The sequence below is a fragment of the Ascaphus truei genome, chromosome 4 (assembly GCF_040206685.1).
Source record: "Ascaphus truei isolate aAscTru1 chromosome 4, aAscTru1.hap1, whole genome shotgun sequence".
NCBI classification, from domain to species: domain Eukaryota; kingdom Metazoa; phylum Chordata; class Amphibia; order Anura; family Ascaphidae; genus Ascaphus; species Ascaphus truei.
Window position 1 is genome coordinate 398,349,100 of NC_134486.1, and position 20,774 is coordinate 398,369,873.

Consider the following 20,774-nt stretch of genomic DNA (forward strand, 5'->3'; position numbering starts at 1 on the left):
CCAATCAGATTGGTCCGTCGCCCCCCCCCGGCTCTCATTGGCCTGTGTGCTCTATCAGTCTAACCCACTCTTACACACACCCCACCCTCACACCGCATGCGCCTCTCCAAGACTGCCTCCGAGACTTAGACTTTGTTCTCAGCATTTGTGGTTTGTGTTGTGAGTGTACCATTTTAGGTTATCATACAGTACTATACTATGTATTTTTATTTATTTCCATTTCATGTCTGATCCTCTTCACGTGGATCACTCAGCGGATTCGCCAGAATCATCTACTCTGGTTGTATATATCCTTTTATTCATTATCTAAGTGCAGAGCGCCATAGATATAACATTTTTCACACTCTCCAAGACTGCCTACCACACATGCACCACCAGCCGCCCAGGTAAGTTACTAAACCGCTGCTTCACACCCCTGCGCCTCCGGCATCCCCTCCCAGCTCAGCTCACACCGCTGCGCCTCTGGCCTCCCCGCTCACATCGCTGCGCCTCCAGCCTCCCCTCCCAGCTTACACCCCTGCCGCCGGACCGCCGCCTCAAACCCCTGTGCCTCCGTCCTCGCCTCCCTTCCCGCCTCACAGCTCACACCCCAGCGGACGGACTGCCGAGACAGCGGCCGCCAGATACATAAATGTCACCTCCACCCCCCCCCCTACACCGCCAATTAAAAAAAAAAACGGTCACTAACAGAATACTTTAAAATAAATTAACCTTCTCAACCCCTGCAATGCTATGGGAAGCCCATAAGGCAACAATACGAGGCGACTTCATCTCTATCGCATCCCACAATAAAATAAATAAATAAATAAATAAAGTAAGCTCAATGCATATAATGAAATAACAGTCAAAATAACAAACCTAGAACAGCATAAAAACAATCCATCAAAAAGATGACATAAATCCCTCTTTGCAGCTAGGCTAGCATGAAGACAGATTCAACTAGAAGATATGGAGAGAGCTTTAAAATGGACCAACCAGCGATATTATGATAAAGGTAATAAAGCCGATAAACTGTTGGCTGACTCAGGAGGCTACGGGTCAGGTCACAAATATCTCTTAAAGCTGCAGTTCAGTCAATATCCTGCATGTGTGTTTTTTTTAATAAATCAGTTTTGTAGTAAGAAAAAATACTTTTAGCATTTTCTGTTTTTAAAAAAACAACTTTGAAAGACCAATTTTCTTGTATTCTCTTTTAACAGCCATTTGCTAAGGCACTGCCCCTTCATGTCCTGTCACAAGCTCTGGCACACCCCTTTGTCAGCCCTGCCCTCCCTCTAGCACATGTCAGTGCAGGAGTGCTCATGAATATTCATGACCTTCCACTGAGAGACAGAAGCAGAAGAAAAACATATGCCAGCTCTAATTATGTCACCAAATTTTGCCTATCAATACGTGGAGAACGAATTGACCTGCAGCTATACAGTTCTTTAGGTAATTAGAGATTGCACACATTAAACTATTGAAGTAAAAAAATAAATTAAAAAAAAAAAAAAAAAGACTGAACTGCAGCTTTAACATGTGGCTGCAGCCCAAATAAAGCCGGAGACAACAAAAACAAAAAAAGTAAATACAGCTGAACCCCGTTATAACGCAGTGCTCAGGGTCCAAATAATGAATAATGAGACCGCGTTATAACCGGGATCGTGAAATGGCCACCACGATCAGCGAGGACTTACCCAGCATCTGCAGCTCTGTCCTCTCCCTGCTTCATCAGACTGCGTCCACGTGCGCGGCTTTCAATTTGACTTTCGAGCGCAGGAGGGTCACATGACCCTTCTCTGACCAATGACAGCCCAACAATGAATACATTTTATATAATACACATGCAGGAATTTAACCCATGACCCTTCATATGCTAGTAGCAATTCTCTAGCTGCTACACCACAGGGTTGGTGTGATGAATCTGACTCTAAACAAACTTCAGGCTGCGGACCAAGTGCGTTCTGTAGCACGCATGCCCGGCGGGGGGGCGGCATGTGCACAGCGCTTCACTGCAGATCGCGGTCCTGGGAGAGAGGGAGAGTTTGCGATGGGTGGGGGCGTGGCTGGGGTGTGGCCATGACCTCACGCGGCTGGTTCGCCCTCATTGGCTGAACCGCCTGCGTGTGTGTGGCCACGCCTCTGTCACAAGTTCCACATACAAAAAAAATTGTATGTGTGAAAACTTGCAGTACAGCGCGGCTGCTAAATGCGCACCGACGCATGTACTGGGCACTTACTGATTGGGGGACGGTGCTTGTGCGCGCAGCGCATGAGAACACACCCTCACATCTACTGCACAATGCAATCCAATAGATGTGAAGTGTGTTATAGAGTGTTATAAGTGGATCCACATTGTACCGATTGCGTTATAACGGGGTTGAGCTGTAGTTACTGTAAATGGGCAAGCATAATGGAAAGCAGTGACAAGGAGGCACTGCTTTTCAGACCTAGTCAAACAACTTGCTGAAGAACATTCATACAGGCAGTATCCTAAAACAGCGCTCAAACCTTCTAGCTTAAGTCTAATGTCAATATGGAGCAGGAAAAACCTGTACGTAACACGGTCAGTCCAGAATGTAGGAATTCACAATAGGTGTTGGTACAATCTCCGTCAGAGGTGTTTCCAGACCTCCTGTAGTCTGAATAGGCACTATAGAACAAGGGGATCGAAGAGCACACAGAAGCCTCTAATAGTACAAGTCTTGCGAAACGTGTAGAGCAGAGAGCAGAGACTTTGGAGGCAGCTATCCAGGCTGTCAGTTGTTTGCTGTAATAGCTGCTGTGCCTCCAAGCAAGCCTCTGAACACGCAAGCAGGGAAACCACGAGGAGAGGATGCCGGGGCAGCTGACATCTCCCAGGTTACCTACTCCGTGGTGCGGGACGATGACCTGAGGAGACCGGAGACGCTACGGGTCCCTCCCACTGCTGTAACTCTTTACATGCTGTTTTAAAGCATACTTCTGGCAATTGCATCCTTTGTTGCTTTTACATTTGGTACCCAATTAAATAAGGTTTTACACTATATGGGGCTTCTGTATGCTCTTCTATCCCAGGATATTAAAGTTTGACAACTGAAGCAGCAAAACCCGACCTTTCCTATTGAATTAAATAATACAAGAAGAAATTATAGAAAAATATGCAAGAATGTCATTAATCGGTATATACACATAACATATCGTCGTGGAAAAGCTGAAATTCCACATATCTTTCAAAATTACAATAATACACATATCGACCTTTGGGGTCTTCTTCAAAGAACATTTGTAGACAACGGTGAATTGTAAACGTTTTTGATTCACAAAGCAGAAAAATGGCAACATTCAAAAACTAAATTGTGAGAAAGAAAATTGGAAATATTGCCAAGTGTTACAATCTTGGGTAGAAATTAAACTTTGTCTATAGTAATTAGAAAACTTTTCCAAACTTGAGGGATATTCTGGCAACAATGATTAAGAAATAAATTGAGGCAAGATTTCACAATCTGGCAGATTCCTTTAAAATATTGCATGAACTTTGCACCAATTGTATGAAGCAGAAAAGTCACATATGACAAATACCATGTCCAGTAAATAATATGTATTCTGGGGCGCTCAGGGTGACAGGAACCCCGAGTTACATGAAGTATCATGGTGGTCAGACATAGCGCTAGAGCAATATTTCTTCTTCCTGGTAAGGGGAGCGCTGATGATTCTCGTGGTATAATATGTGGAAAGATCAAATAAAGTATTGTGCAGCCAATAGATAATGGACCCTATCTAGTACAGGCAATAGGTCTCACTCACAAATGAATAGAAGAAACCAAGCAGTCCAGAGAGTCAGATGTGAACATAGCAGAAAGAGCTCCTTTCACAGAGAGAAGAATCTCTGTTATGCTTGTGTTCTTCTATTCATTTGTGAGTGAGACCTTTTGCCTATACTAGATAAAGGTCCATTGTCAATTGGCTGCAATATATTTTGTTATTTGATCTTTCCACATATTATACCACGACAATCATCAGCGCTCCCCTTGCCAGGAAGGAGATATCACTACTTTGGACTAGCGAACGGTCTAGACAAAGGGTGTTGAGCAGCTTGTTTTCATTACACATGTTGTATAAGCAACTTTGTCACGATTTGGTGGGGGTTGTTCATTACACTAATTATATTCACATTTATTTTGATAGATTATCACCACCACATTGTATTTTGGGTGATTATGAACTTTATGCGATTTTTCACATTTCTCACTTTGTTGCACAGACGCGCCCGGTACACCTTTTTTCTGATAGAGCAAAATGTCAGTTTTCCTGCATCAATAACTATTATATGGAACATTTTAAAGGGGTTTTTGGGGACCCCAATCCCTTAAAATGTGGACATCTTTCTCTATGAACCGAATACTGAACGCTCGCCAAAAAGATTCACAGCCGTATGGCAACTAAAAGGGTTTAGTACAAAAGAGTAAGTCTAAGGCCAAGCTTCCCGCTGGCGTGCTGAGGCGCGCTGAGGCTCAGGGAAAGCGGGTGCTGTCCCTGGCCTTGCGGGTGCTTTCCCTGCGCGCCGTCAGAGGGCGGGCCAGTGACGTCACGGAGCATTAGGCGAACCGCTCACGTGACCGGCCCTGCGCGCCGACAAGCGGGGAAATTTTAAATTCTGATAAGACCTACGCTTCTGCGCGCTTGCGGAAGCATAGACGAGCCCCTACTAAAGCCGCTCTAATTGCGGCTGTAGGGGCTCAGTGCTGAGCGGGAGCGCGCCTCAGCGCGACTCCGCCAGCAAGCAGGTACCATGGCCGAGGCCTAAGACCGCGGGCATGGTCAGCGCTTAGCCGCTGGGCCGCGCTCACGCTTGCCAGTGAGCCCCTGCAGCCGCAGTGAGAGCGGCTTTAGCAGGGGCTCACGCATGCTTCGGCTGCGGTCCCAGTGACAGCTACAGCGCACGCGTGTGTTCAACCACCGCTCTCCAAGTCAGGCCGGTCCTAGTTAGTACCTTTCCCCTGCGATGCGCGACAGGTTTTCAGGCAGGCTGTGAAATTTGACCTCAAAGTTTGCGCCCCCGCAAACCCACCACCACGCCCCCTCAGACCGCGTTGTAGCGCTGTGCACACGCCGCCCTTCGCCGGGCGTGCGTGCCAGTGCTGACTGGGGACTCACCCTTCCGCAAGCGTGCGGAGAAGTAGCACTTAAAAAAAATTCGCTTGCGTGCTGAGGGCCGGTCACGAGCGGTTCTCCCAATGAGGGCGAACCAACTCCGTGACGTCACTGGCCTGCCCCCAGACAGCGCACGAAGTAAGGCCAGGGAAAGCACCCGCTTTCCCTCAGCCTCCGCACTGCTGGAATCTCTATGGACTCAGCCTAAGGCCTCGGGCATGGTCAGCCATGCTGCTGCTCTAAACTGAGCCCCTGCAGCCGCAATGAGAGCGGCTTTAGAAGGGGCTCACGCACGCTTGCGGAAGCGTGTGTCGGACACAGTTTTGAAATTTGGCGCTCACCGGAGCACAGGGCCGGTCACGTGAGCGGTTCGCCCAATGAGGCCGAACCAGCTCCGTGACGTCACTGGCCCGCCCAATGACGGCACTGGCCTGCCCCCGTCCCGCTTTCCCTGAGCCTCAGCGCGCCTCCGCACTGTTTGGGGCACTATGTCCCAGGCCTAAGTCCCCGCTGGCGCTGAGCGCGCTCATGCTTGGAGAGCGCTCCAAGCACGAGCGCCGGGTGTTCGGCTTGTCCAAGCACGCAGGGGGGGGACATTGCGGGTAGTTCAGCGCGCGGGCAAGTATAGATTTTTTCGTTTACCTACGCACCGATCGCTGCTGAGCGTGTGCACGCCCGCACCGCATGAGCGCACCCCCACCCAAAAACCCTTCTTCCCACACCACCACTAAACAACATTAAAAAAAAAAATCGATTCACATTCCGGGCAACGCCGGGTCTCTCAGCTAGTATATCTATATAAGCAAGTCTCCTCCTCAAGCGCCGCCCCCGCTCAGCCCGATCTGCGCTAGCGGGGACTTAGCCTCACAGTGCTACACACCTCATGTGTGTCAAGTGAAGCAAAATACTTGCATTTTAGTACCGGTGCTCCTGGGTCAGGGAAAACCTGTCAAACAAATTCCTGAACATAGATATGAAATGGATGATCCTACAGATTTTTAAAGGATTTATTATATCAAACTAACACTAAACTAAAAGGGGACATACAGATGTAGCGAGGCTTGCGGTCTTTGGAGCCATGGACAAAAACACAAAAGGATTGTGGCGCCGAGACGTGTCTGCCTCTGCCACGCTAGGGGGTAAGAGGAGGAAGCCAGGCCTGCGGATCGGAGACCCTACTGCAATGATGCGCAATCTGGGGGGGGTGGGGGGCGTGGCAGTTGCATAGCCCCCACGCTCTTCCCCAAGCGATTTAAATTAAATGCCAGGGGACCGCACAAGACCTCTGCAACTCAACCGAAATTCAGAGGCTTGGTGTGCCGCGTCGCCATGGCAACTCGGGGTCATGTGACGTCACATGACCCGGTAGCGTCATTAAACGCCGGCAAAAAGGGTAAGGGAGCGCGAGCACACTCCAAAAGTATGGGCACCCCTGCCCTACAGCATTAATCCTTCAGTGCAAGGACTGCAGTTTGCTCCAGTGCTGAAAACAGTGAGCCTGTAACTGCAGTAGTGCTTACCGTCAACTATATTGGGACCAAACTTGTGATAGATATTTGCTACAATCTCTCCGATAATCTGCACGGAGTGAAGCACACTCACCACTGACAAGTGCATTTTAACTCGAATTAAAAAAATAAAATAATACTAATAATAATATACACATTCACTGCATTGTATCGTGTATGTATATGGCATTACTTGCATAGCAGCCATGTACACGGCGCTGTACAGCAGCCATTACACAATAATACAAACACATAATGGGAATAAGCACTTCAGACAAAACGTAACATTAAGCAAAGGAGTCCCTGTCCCGAAGAGCTTGCAATCTAAGCGCTGCTTTTGCAAAAACCGGCAACCCAGTTTTATATTAGAACTACGTGCTGAAGAGGTTAAAGTGCATTGAGACCCCCCCAAAACTTCTGTTCCCTGACAACCCCCCCAAGTCTGACACTCACAGGACACCCCCTCCCCCGTGTGCCTCTGTCCGCCCTGTCTGTATAATAATAAGACCTTGGGTGGGGGACTTTATCACCCTACCTGGGGAGGCGCAGGGAGTCCTCCAGGCGTTGGAAGGCGGCTTGCGGCCCGGGTGAGAGCAACACCCCTCCCAGGTCAAACAGCACGAAGCGCTTCACTGCAGCCATCTCCAGACAATAACCGTCACCTCCGCCACGGGGGCTAGGGGTAACTTTAACCGTCACCCTGGCACGTGCCGCACCTGTCCGCTACCTCTGGGGACACGCCCACCTCCCCGCGCGAGCACTAGGCGGGGCACGCCCACCTCCCCGCGCGAGCACTAGGCGGGTACAACAAGCCTCTCCAGCTCGGGGGCGCGCGCTCCCGCTATCTCCCGAGTGGTGCGCGCGGTAAGCGCGAGGCAGGGCGGGAATAAAGAGTCAGTGTGAGAAGAAGAGGTTGAGAGAAGGACGATTATTTACTTATTGCTGCTTATTTGTTTGTTTGTCAGAGAGAGTGATTAAATAGTGCTGGTTATATATAAAACAAACAAAAAAAACCTACACAAGCTGTGGTGTTTATTATTATTATTATATATTTATTTTGTAGCTTTGCAATGGAGTTGTTGGCCCTTTGGCAGCAAACAGGTTCAACGTTTGTGTTTAGCGTATTTGCTCGGACTGCGCTTTCTCCATTTATTGTGATACTGTTTTTTTTTGTTTGTTGTTTTAAGTTTTATTGGACTTGAAGACATTTGTAACAAGTTAATGTAGCCACTTGTAGACACTCCTATAGGATCAATAGTTACTAGAACCTATAGCACAGTATTGCTCAAATGTGATATAGTTTAATTTAAATTGCAGGAACTCGCGCGCTCAGCGCTAGCCTATGGCCTCGTCCACTGAGCAGGCGGGCGCACTCACGCTGGCCGCGATGAAACACATTGTGGCAGTGTGTGTGGCCAGTGTGAGCAAGCGCCTGCAAATTTGGATTTGCTGCTCGCAAGCACGTCACGTGAGCGGTTCGCGCAATTAGGGCAAAACAGCTCCGTGCCCCCAGACGCGTGCTCACCTAGCCGGCCAGGAATCGCCCGGCCGAGCTGGGCGCAGCACAGGAGCGCCAGTGTGCGCCTCTACCCACCCTGGACGAGGCCTAAGGCTGAGTCCCCTGTGCCGCTGACTGCGCTCATTCTTGGAGAGCAGTGACGTCACCAACTCTCCAAACATGAGCGACGGGTATCTACGCTATTTCGCAAGGGCGCGCGGGAGCATAGCAGGCAAGCTGTGCGCAGTTCAAAGTTAGATTTTTTTTTGTTTACGCAATTGCCAAGCGTGGGTGAGCGTCCGTGCCCACACACGAGCGCTCTCCATGTGAGCAGGGACATAAAAATTGAAATACCCAGAAGCAACCTCGCCAAGCACCGCGAGTTCAGCAGCACAGGGGACTCAGTCTAAGGCCTCGGCCAGGGTGGCGCTTAGCGGGCGGGCATTTTCACACTGGCCGCGATGAAACACATTGCGGCAATGTGTGTGGCCAGCTTGAGCATGCACGGCGCTTAGCTGCTTTCCAAGCAAGCACATTTGAATTTGCCCCTTGCAGGAGAGCCTGCATGCTCAGCACCACCCTGGTCGCACCCAAGGCAACGACTCTCAGCCTCTTAAGAACCACATAAGAACCGCATATTGTGAGTCGTGGACATTTATTGTAACTTAGAACCCCAACTTAATAAATACATGTACAGTATAACATTGTATGTTCCATAGTACCTATCTTTCCCCACATAGTATATATGCTATGTAAGTCCTATTAAGTTCCAGGCAGTAGCGGGTTTATCTATGGGCCCCTTGAAAGTGAAGGAAGGTGGTGACTCATGGCCTGTGTACAGCCCCTTGGAGGTGGGTACAGTCCATGAGCCTGCCCCTTCCAGAGTTTTTTTCAAGGCGAGTAGCTAAAAGTTAGAGTCTGATCCTGGTCCCCAAGGAGAAAGGGACCAGTCTTCCCCATCGGGGGAAAGCAGACCCACTCTAGGCCAGACGGCCTAGAGACCATCAAGACCAGAGCCCCACACTATCGGGGCAGCACCACCTAGAGGTCCTGGGATCTCAGAGATACTATGCTGCCATGAAGAGCTGCTGCAGCAATCACCACAATAAATCCTGTTCAAATATACCTCTGCCTGGTGTCAGTTACTGGACAGGAGGGGTAAGGAGAGCAGTGATGGGGGCTGACACCCACACACCATGGGTTCCATCACAGCTGGAGGCGCTGAAACCAACCAGTAAGAAGATCCAGAGATCTGTCTAAGCCTGTCCTGCTCCTGTCTCATTACCAACTTGCAGACCACTCAGTACTCCTGCAGCCTACAGGTATAGCACCACACACCTGGTAACACGCTTATCTCCCCAGCACTGGTCCCTATGTGAGATTGGGGGGGGGGGGGGGAGGGACGTGTTACACATGTAAAAATAAATACAGTATATGTAATAGAAAGCTGTTTAAAAAAAATATATAACATTACAGCATAGATTTTTAAAGTATTACATTAGAAAGAAATGGCAAATACAATTATTAGGTTATAAGGAGTAATATAAGTTATCAATATATTCTCAGGGAAGCCCTTGCGACCTGTAGAAGGATTGAAACAAAACTCAAGTTGAAAGCCACACCTTTGAGTGACGGGGGTGCCGTGGCCCCAGAATGCTACATCCCCTCCGGCACACGCGATCGCGTGACTGCTCTGTGATCCCTCTGTCACTGTTGAGACTGTGCCAGCGATGTGAGCTAGGAGAGGTAGAAGATGAAACACCCTTCCTGCTGCGTTACACACAGTACTCTGAAGTGAGGAGTGCCCACCTGGAGAAACTCACAGCTCTTATCCAGAACTTTCATAATATAGAACAGAGCCAAAAAATAGTGATCCTCTTGGTAGAAGACGAAACCACAGCAGAACTGGCTGCACACTATATCAGCACCTGCCACAGGCTGAGAGACGCCAACTAACCCCCATGTCACTGTGTGTAACTGTTACCCATGTACAGTACCATGCAATCATTGTACCCCACCCCCTATTTGTCACGCTTTGGCAATACTGAAATGTTCTTTCGTCATGCCAATACAGCTTATTTGATTTGATCTGGTAACTCATCAGTGTAGTTCGAGTCAGCGCAGGAACGCCATCTCCCCTAGTAAAATGAGCGGTCTTGTTTTAACATGGCTACTTCAGTGCCGAAGCCCCATGACATGGTAGCTCCATCTCAGGGCACTCAGGTTAAAGCAGAATTACTCGCTGCTCGTTTTTATTTCACCGGAAACCACAGGGTCACCCAGTGTTTTTCCGAGGTCCTGCAACGTCTGGGTTTCCCGGCTGAGATCCCTCAACACAATATGTGGTGGGTTTGGGTCTCGGCCTGGCGGCCATTAGAAAAGCTGGTGATGTCGTGGCTTTCTATTGGTTACTCGGGGGGGTGGGCCACGTTTGTACTACGGCGACAATTTTACAGGTTTTTTGTGTCCAAACCCGCTCAAAATATTACTACAAATATCTGGGGACCACTAATGAGCTGGCAATTACTTATGTAAACTAGATATGAGTGACAATTTACTGAGGTAAACTAGATGGGGGCGCAATTACTTCGGTAAAATAGATATGAGGGGCATTTACTGAGGTGAAATAGATATGGACAGTTACTGAGGTAAACAAAATAAATACAAATATCTGGGGGAACACGGTTGTTCCCGGATGTTGGAGGCATGAGAAATTAGCCCAAACAGTCACACTGCCATTCCATATCTTAATCTATGGAGTAAGCATTTTTAATATTAGATACGTTGTATATCTGAAAACTTTTACTTTATTCAACAACAAAAATATGTTGACATTGGGGAATTGAGTCTGAAACGTCTGCATTATGGTCATTTCTTCCCAGCCAGAGTCCTGTTACATTGCAGGATCCTGAATGGCTCTTGTTGTTAATGGGTTGACTAAATTCTGATGAAGGCACACCTTCCTCTACAGGGGCCTTTTACCTACTGCTCTATCTGTGCATCTCTCTTGGTTAATAAATAAGCCAACACGTCCACCCTGGTCTCAAAGAACATAGTCTGAAAAACTACAGTAAGATCATTTCAGAGATTCAGACTTGTGCATCACAATGTGACATTTGCCACTGAAATAAATACACAGGTAAAACAACGATCAATATTCATTTAAAATATTTGTTATATTTTTAAAGGTTCTCTGAAATGGTTATTAAACTTTGCCCTATTTCATCAATTTAGATGATCTCAATCGCATTGCAAAAGTGACCTCCCCTGGTCACAAAAGGGTTAAAGATACAAGCATATAGACTTGATTTATTCTTGCTTTATACTTTAACCCCTTGAGTTCCGCCATGATGTTGCTGTCACATCATGATATCTGGCACTACAGGGATTCTCTGATGTAGTAGCTACGTCATGGGCCTTTTGCCTCATCATTATGATAACCTGTTTAATGGCTTCCAATGGCAAGAAAATTATAGGTGTGTGACGTGATGTGCAGGCACTGTACACTCACATTCACCATACTCAGGGAATTGAGTCATTTAAGGATTTTCTTTTCCATTATCTTTTTACTGCATGTACTGAATGGTCAGTTCATTTTTGATTCAATAATGTTAATCCTTACACACAATTATTTTATGTCCATCTCTCAATTCTACCTGCAGGTATGCATTACAGCTATGGGGACACGTTTTGCCCTTAGCTATGCAAATGTACTCTATGTAGCCATGCAACCCCTGGCAACAAATTTCTCTGCCTAACACGCAAGTCCTGGTACCAGCGCAGGCTAAGTCCACGCTGCCGACAACCGTGTGGAGGTGTCCGCGTGTGGCGCGATCACATTGCCTTAAGGCATTGATCGCGCCCATTCACCGGGCGCACGCACGCGACAGCAGGAGGGGGCGCGCAGTTGAGACTGATTTCTCCACGCGACCGGCTGGTCACGTGAGCGGTTTGCCCAATGAGGGCGAACCAGCTCTGACACACCCCTAGACACGCCCCCTGATGGTGCATCTAGCATGTCCAGAAAACGCACCCGCTTCACGCGGGTGACGTCACGGCCACGCATGCCTCCGCGCAGGCGAAGGCTGTATGGACTCAGCCTTAGGTTAAAGCTGCCCTTGCTGTAATAAGCAGCTCCCTTGAGTGACAGGGGGTGGCTTATGGCCTGGGTACTGCCCATACAGGGCTGAGACCTGGAGCCCCTGGTAACAAAAAGGAGCTGCAGTTCCAAATTTAGAGGGTGTGGAAGTGTGGAGCCAGGGTTCTTGTTCGCCTTTGTTATTATCTACCCCATACTCCACCAGGGAGTATGGGAGTCGGGGATAGACCTTTGGGGCCCCAAGACTTGGGAGTTGTGTCCGGGGACCAAAAAAAGAGCAAGCTGCAAGGTGACACTCTGCTGGCTTATGTAGGGTCCAATGGGGGGGGGGGATAATCTCTCTTGCTACAGAAATTACGTGTATTGAAGTATGCTGTTTCACTGTTTGCTATGCTGTTGCTGTACCTAAAGAATAAACATCAAGTTACTGTTTTATACTGCTGCCTGAGGCTGCAGTTCTTCAGGGAGAGGGTGTGAGTGTTTTCCATGGGGGACTGCAACTATCTTCGATGGGCCCTGTAGAAATGGAGGTGCTCTACCACTGAGAGAAGAACTAACCCAGCACCAAAAGTCTATCCTGCTCATCTCCTATACAATTGGCGGATGCTCAGGGTCTTCTGTAAGCCTAACAAGTAGCACCACCACCAGGTAACAGCAGTGAATTTCGCTTAGGGTGGGGGAACATGTGTTACATGTATATATGGGGACTTGGGAGAAACTCCATGTTTGGTCCAAAAACCCATTCGCAGCTAACATCAAGGTATACAGGCGGTATATTGATGACATAGTAATTGTGTGGGAGGGAGATTCAGCATCTGTGGACAACTTTATATTGTCTATCAATAACAATATGAACCTTAAGATGACATTGTGACGGGAGCTTTGTGACAGGCTATAATAATACACCAAAAATATAACTGGGTTGAACTGAACGAGGCTTAGATATGATAAACTATAATTTATTCCTTGAAAAAGGTGAACACACGAGATATACAAATAACAGACAAAATATGCACTTACTTAAAGTTGGAAATGATGAAATAGTCAGAAATCGTGACTAGCAGTTCATACAGCAATCTTCAAAAATCACCAAGACACGAAAGACAATAGCCATAGGCTGAGCCTGGTTCTTATACAATGATTTCCCATTAAACACAACCTAAACCCAGCCCCTCTCATAAATCAGTGGTGAGGTTGACAGTTTTCCACAGAGTAAAACTCCTCCCACCCAAGGACGTTTAAAAAACTGCTTTTCCTATCTAAATAACTTCATAACTTCAGTTCAGTGATACTTACAGGCACGCGAGACATATTAATACATTCCGGCACGCGAGACATATTAATACATTCCGGCACGCATGACGCTCCCAATGAGACTAAATATTACTGTGTAATACTAAAATTAAGAGAGATATTAATATCTGTCCCTTAGGACCTGCTAGAGATCATGTGTCTGTAATCGTTTTGTGCGAATCAGTCCAACGACACATATGTAGCTTTTAGCACGTTCAGCCAAGGACATCTCATAATATTCTTATATTTAATAAGGTCACTCATTCTGATATCTCCTTGGGTAACCGCACCTCTGGCCCCCATAACCCCTGGTCAATAAATCCTTTGAAGCAGGGACTCCTGTGTAGAGAACATTTGTCACAGGTGCTAGATTTCACACCCAATGCCCCAGACATGGGCCTAGCTGTCTCTACCAGCAAGATGTGTTAACATACACCAAACCCCCTCTGTACTTTTCACACCCAACTTCAATCAAGTCTGTTGAAGCCCAGATATTTCTGAAAAGACACCACATATTTGTATTTTCCTAAACTGCAGCTCATTAACCCCTTAAGCCCCAGTGTGTGTGTGGTGCAGACACTGGCACAGAAACAATACATTTATACAGGGGAATAAACAGTCGGATGGCTGAAGCAAGGCAAAAACACATTACTGGACCCCAGTCCAGTTAACCCCTTGCTACCCAGGTGAGAGTAGAGGGTGGCCAAATGGGGTGTAACCCCTTTAATCCCGGGCCAAACCCTCTCTATCATGACAGACATCGACCAACAGTACTACTTCTGTTGATTTTCTTGACTTGCAGTTGGGACGAAACCAGGAATCTGGGTGCCGACCCGGACTTAAAAAAAAAAAAAAAAAAAAAGTTGACACTAATAATTTATTATTAGCGACACGCAACCATAAAAAAAAACCTGAATCAATAACATCCCTCTGGGCCAGTTCATGCAAATTAAAAGGAACTGCAGTTCTCCTTGGATTTTGAGTCACAAGCCAGTAACCTCTTTGATAAATTTCTGGAAAGAGGTAACAATAGTAATATCTTACAAGAAGCTCTTACTAAAATCCATAATATGTGTAACGGGTATTCCCCCCCCCCCCAATCGCAGATCTGATGTGGGTGCAAGGAACATACGGTGTTACCATAGGTGTGGTGCGTTACCTGTTGGCTCACAGGAGGGCTGAGCTTCCGCCACGGGGAACCTGGGGCAATTATACTAGGGTTAACCACTTACTCAATTCAGCGCCTCCACCTGCGATGGCTCCCACCAGAGGGGGAGTGGTTCCTCGCAGGACAATTACTATATAATCAATACTCACACACAGATATATAATAAATATTACTATTTACTTAGGTTAGAACAGAATATAACACATCATGACAGGTATCACATAACCGGTGTCCCTCTCACGAGGAGACACTAACTGCGACGTCCAGCAGGACGCTTCCCCAACACCAGGTGATCCCACCCAGTGTCCAAAGAACCCCACCCAATGTCCCGCACTCTTGCAGACAGAGTCAATGGGTGACTGCGCAGTCACTATTAAACTAAGGGCCCGTTGGTGCACTTGTGTAGTAGATAGTACCTGCCGAGCACTCCCGTGCTCGGATCTCCAACTGGCTTCACAAAGGATCCGTCGTGTGAAGGTTCCGTCTGATCCTACACCGGACTCCTTTGTACGCGGACCGCCAGGGCGGTCTCACTCTGGAATAGTCTCTGTGGACCCCAACGTGGGTCAGAACCGCTTCACAGGAACCGCAGCGTCCGCTGAGTCCCTAACTAACACTTGGCTCTAACGTGACAGGAACCCTAACCTAGGGCCTGTCCCTGTGGTACAGCAACCTAAAGTGGCTTTGGGGAAAACTCCTAGGGGCCTAACAGGGGTTAATAACCTGCCCCACTCCCCTAACTCTTCCCAGCCTGATTATGCTTAATAACACTTAACGAGTCCCAGTGCCTACAGCAGCAAGCTGTAGCTCACTGGATGCTGGCAGCCAACGTGCTGCGCAACAAGGTGCCTGCCTGTCAGACCTCACAGCACTAACAGCCGTGACTCTGACAAGGCAGCACTCTACACTAAGGGCAGCGTCCCTATCTTGGGCCTCCCTAAGCACTTACCCACTAAGCTAGTGGGGGGTTGGGCCCTACCTGGGGTGTGGGTACCTATGTGGGGCAGGAGCTGCACTCACTCCCCGCACCCTTCCTTCCCTCACAGCTCCCTGACTCCAACTCTCTGTAACCTTTCTTTCCCAGCTCCCACTAATGTAAGTGGCAGGGTCCCTAAAATGAGGGCTGTCCCTGGCAACACTCACTTTACTGGGGAGCTGAGCTATCTCGGGCCCTGGGGGTGCTGGCCTAGTACAGGGAGTCCCTGACTCCTGTACCCTACCTCCTTCCCTGGGCTGTTCCGGTCTCTGACTGCCACGTAGCTGCAAGCCCGCCAAATGTATCCACTTGCTCCCTCTGCAGATCCTTGGCCCTCATTGGCCACACTGACACACCTGGTGTGCTTGGCCCTAAGCCTCATGGGAGTTGTAATCCCGTGGAGGCTGTACTTACATTGGGGCCGCGTGCGCACGTTCCCTGTGCCTGCACTAACCCCTAATGGCCGCCGCAACATCCCTCTCACTGTCCCTACTCTCGCGCGACTCCTTCCTAACTCTGGCCTATCTTCTGCGCATGCGCGACTCTGTCGGGCCTGCCGTGACTCTCTCTCGGCTCTCCTCACCCTCACGCAACACCTCCCTGGCGCTAGGGTTCCTTCCGCGCATGCGCGACCACTGCGCATGCGCGAGCCAAGGAACAATGGCGGCTGGCTCACCGCCCGGCTCCGGGAGTGCCGGGAGTCCTGTGCCGCACGCGTCCCCGGCAACCCCCGAGCCGGGACCCGACCGCCCTCACCTCCCAGAGCGTCCGGCAGGGCCACCATGGGACTCGGCGTCGAGGTGAGGGGGGAGCGGACACTCTGGGGAGACCTGGCTAAACTCTCCCCCTGGTGAAAAACCCAACGCCCTCGCTTGGGGAACCACATAACCTGGCATCAGTTTACACAATAAAAAATTACATTGCATAATTGGTACACTTAGCAGGTCGACTTTACCCTCACCAAAACATTTCATATCACACCCAGTAATACCCGACGCTAGCTGAGACCATTTGTGGGGTGCCCCTAACTGATCAGGTGGGGGTACCTCGCTTTTGCGTCCGTGAGCCTCCCCGGGGTGAATCTCTCGGAGAGCACACTCTGGGATAACAGTCACTGGTTTAGTACTACTTCCTCCCCCTGGTGGAAGGAATATCACAGTGTCTTTCAAACCGGTCTTTACCCGGTCATCCACGGCCTGGAAACAGCAGGCCAGGCGGCCAGGACCTTTCCCGCGGTCCACTACTTGGCGAATGGGCCGCTTCTTCTTGGGCGCAAAGGAGGCAACTTCTACTAGCTCCCTTGCCATACAGTTCTTGTCCCTACGGACTTGCAAGGCTTCCACCGGGAAGCGAGAAATGAACAACGTCTCTTTCCTCAAAGTCTCTGTTTCACCTGGCAGGGGGTAGAAAGTAGATACCTTACCACTGCGGGGATTCGCGGTGGCCAACAGGTCCTTGGGGACGCCGTCAGTTCCCACCTTGGCTGTATCGGGACCTGTCCACAACACTTCTGGGACAGTCCACTCACTGACTCGAAACTCGGGAGCGTTGGATCCCAGTCCTGGGATCATCATTTGGGTTAGAGCGCACGGGCTCATACTCAGTTCAGGAGCCATAACGCTGGCCTTTTTCACGGCCACCTCCATCGGAGCCTGTGGGGGGCAAGGGGGTTCCTTACCACTCTGCTGGCTTGCGATGGTTTTCTCTTCTTCTGGAACACTGTCAGGTATCTTCTGTGCTTCACCTGACACCACGACAGAGCTGACTGTTCTCTTCAACTGAACGGTATGCGGTAGATACTGGTCCACTCGCACGGCGGGACAGCTTTCTTCTAGGGGGGACACCTCCGCCAGGACGCGATGTCGAGTGGAGCCATTCGCCCGGGAACGTCACGAGACTTAAGAAGCTATCGTGCTCCGCGGTCACCTGGAGGCCCACACCCGACACCCCTGGGGCAGTCAACACACCCTTGTCGTCGCTAACAGGTACTGATCCCACGCCTGGGACCGATGGTACCTCTGTAGGCCGGACGGGCCGTTGTAGGGCACACGGGCCCGCAGCACCTGAATACACTGTAACTGAAGTAGGTGATTCTTTGGCCCCAACTTCACTGGTGTGGTCCGCCGGCTGGCGCATCACCACGAGTGGCTGGCGGCTGAATTCACTGAAAGAAGATGGGGGTACAGACACCTTACCTTGTGATTCCTCTGTCTCACTGCTGGGGTGGTTCGCCGGTAGGCGCATCGCCACCGATGGGACAGTTTACTATACAGTTTACTCGCAGGACAATTACTATATAATCAATACTCACACACAGATATATAATAACTATTACTATTTACTTAGGTTAGAACAGACTATAACACATCATGACAGGTATCACATAACCGGTGTCCCTCTCACGAGGAGACACTAACTGCGATGTCCAGCAAGACGCTTCCCCAACACCAGGTGATCCCACCCAGTGTCCAAAGAACCCCACCCAATGTCCCGCACTCTTGCAGACAGAGTCAATGGGTGACTGCGCAGTCACTATTAAACTAAGGGCCCGTTGGTGCACTTGTGTAGTAGATAGTACCTGCCGAGCACTCCCGTGCTCGGATCTCCAACTGGCTTCACAAAGGATCCGTCGTGTGAAGGTTCCGTCTGATCCTACACCGGACTCCTTTGTACGCGGACCGCCAGGGCGGTCTCACTCTGGAATAGTCTCTGTGGACCCCAACGTGGTTCCGAACCGCTTCACAGGAACCGCAGCGTCCGCTGAGTCCCTAACTAACACTTGGCTCTAACGTGACAGGAACCCTAACCTAGGGCCTGTCCCTGTGGTACAGCAACCTAAAGTGGCTTTGGGGAAACCTCCTAGGGGCCTAACAGGGGTTACTGCTGCGGCCAAGTTTATTCGAGCATTTGCCCGTTCTTGGCCGCAGCAGTAGCCTGGCGCGCGCCCGAGAGTGACGGGCGCGCACCGAAGCAGCGGAAGAGCGCCCTCCGATCGGGGCGCTCTCCCTACCGCTGCCGGGTCCGCCGGGTCCCCCGGAACCCCCTGCCGCTGTCCCGCGATCGCGGGACACCAGGCCTCCCTCGGGGAGCCCCTGGACGCGCGTGCAGGGGGCGCACGCTCCCGAAGACGCGTGACCGCGCGTCTATGACGCGCGGCACGCCGAGGGGCGGCCACTAGCATGCCGGGAAATCTCCCGGCTTGCGGTACCGGCCACACTCGAATAAAGTGTGTCGGTACTGTAATAACCTGCCCCACTCCCCTAACTCTTCCCAGCCTGATTATGCTTAATAACACTTAACGAGTCCCAGTGCCTACAGCAGCAAGCTGTAGCTCACTGTATGCTGGCAGCCAACGTGCTGCGCAACAAGGTGCCTGCCTGTCAGACCTCACAGCACTAACAGCCGTGACTCTGACAAGGCAGCACTCTACACTAAGGGCAGCGTCCCTATCTTGGGCCTCCCTAAGCACTTACCCACTAAGCTAGTGGGGAGTTGGGGCCTACCTGGGGTGTGGGTACCTATGTGGGGCAGGAGCTGCACTCGCTCCCCGCACCCTTCCTTCCCTCACAGCTCCCTGACTCCAACTCTCTGTAACCTTTCTTTCCCAGCTCCCACTAATGTAAGTGGCAGGGTCCCTAACCTGAGGGCTGTCCCTGGCAACACTCACTTTACTGGGGAGCTGAGCTATCTCGGGCCCTGGGGGTGCTGGCCTAGTATAGGGAGTCCCTGACTCCTGTACCCTACCTCCTTCCCTGGGCTGCTCCGGTCTCTGACTGCCACGTAGCTGCAAGCCCGCCAAATGTATCCACTTGCTCCCTCTGCAGATCCTTGGCCCTCATTGGCCACACTGACACACCTGGTGTGCTTGGCCCTAAGCCTCATGGGAGTTGTAGTCCCGTGGAGGCTGTACTTACATTGGGGCCGCGTGCGCACCTTCCCTGTGCCTGCACTAACCCCTAATGGCCGCCGCAACATCCCTCTCACTGTCCCTACTCTCGCGCAACTCCTTCCTAACTCTGGCCTATCTTCTGCGCATGCGCGACTCTGTCGGGCCTGCCGTGACTCTCTCTCGGCTCTCCTCACCCTCGCGCAACACCTCCCTGGCGCTAGGGTTCCTTCCGCGCATGCGCAACCACTGCGCATGCGCGAGCCAAGGAACAATGGCGGCTGGCTCACCGGGAGCGCCGGGAGTCCTGTGACGCGCGTGCGGCCCCGGCAACCGGCCGCACGCGTCCCCGGCAACCCCCGAGCCGGGACCCGACCGCCCTCACCTCCCAGAGCGTCCGGCGGGGCCGCCATGGGACTCGGCGGCCCCCGCGATCGGCATCGAAGTGAGGGGGGAGCGGACACTCTGGGGAGACCTGGCTACATATGAATAGTGGGTCACTACTATCCAAAGAGAACTCTGTTAAAAAATCTCCATTTAATAAAGGCAATGATCAGCTGGTCCATGTTCCATTTGTTACCAACTTCAATTCAGCCAGTTCTAGTATCCAAAAGATAATCAAGAAACATTGGAACATACCGGTGCCCGACGAGTATTCTAAAACTTGCCTTAAACTTGCCTTGGAAAATCTGGGGCTATCACCAACAAGACCCAGGTACATCCTGGGTACATGCTGCAAACATTTCAGTGACATTTCTGCAGAGACTAATGGCCCATCGGATTAACACAGCAAGGGTCCCTGGCAGTTTGAATGGGACTGCCAGGGACCCCCGCTGTTAAATAGTCTGTTTGCAGAAATGTCACTGAAATGGTGCAGCATGTACCCAGCATGTACCTGGGTCTTGTTGGTGATAGCCCCAGGTTTGTTTTAGAATACTCGTCGGCACTACAGTATTAACCAACGATCTCCCATTTAGAGAAAAATCCAACACTTATCTATAGAAGGGCTAAAAATCTTAAACATCTTTTAGCACTAGGCTGACCATACGTCCCGTTTTTTCACTATTTACAGACCGTCCCGTCTTTTCTATCAAAAAGCCTATTTTGCCCCATTTTCGGCATCAAGCAGATCAGAAAACACAATAACTTGCTGCAGCCTTGTGTGGGAGGGGGGGGGGGTGTTGTGGTTACCACAGCTCTGCATTGATTGGTTGACTCATTATGATGTCATTTT

At 50.1% G+C, this 20,774-nt stretch overlaps 1 protein-coding gene across 7 annotated transcripts in view; it reads right to left on the minus strand.

The window, feature by feature from the left end:
* EPHX2 (epoxide hydrolase 2) overlaps positions 1 to 7,423 on the minus strand; it is a 384,986-nt gene extending 377,563 nt beyond the window's left edge. For 4 of the 7 annotated variants that reach the window (XR_012801228.1, XR_012801227.1, XR_012801226.1 and 1 more), the window contains exon 1: positions 7,156 to 7,419. Coding sequence is in view for 4 of the 7 variants with exons in the window: in XM_075598613.1 (XP_075454728.1) it covers positions 7,156 to 7,262 (107 nt within the window). In the remaining 3 variants the exon portion in view is untranslated. Of the gene's footprint in view, positions 1 to 7,155 lie in introns of all 7 variants that reach the window. The other 3 variants (XM_075598616.1, XM_075598614.1, XM_075598612.1) reach the window with 2 other exon arrangements.
* Positions 7,424 to 20,774: the final 13,351 nt, after the last annotated feature.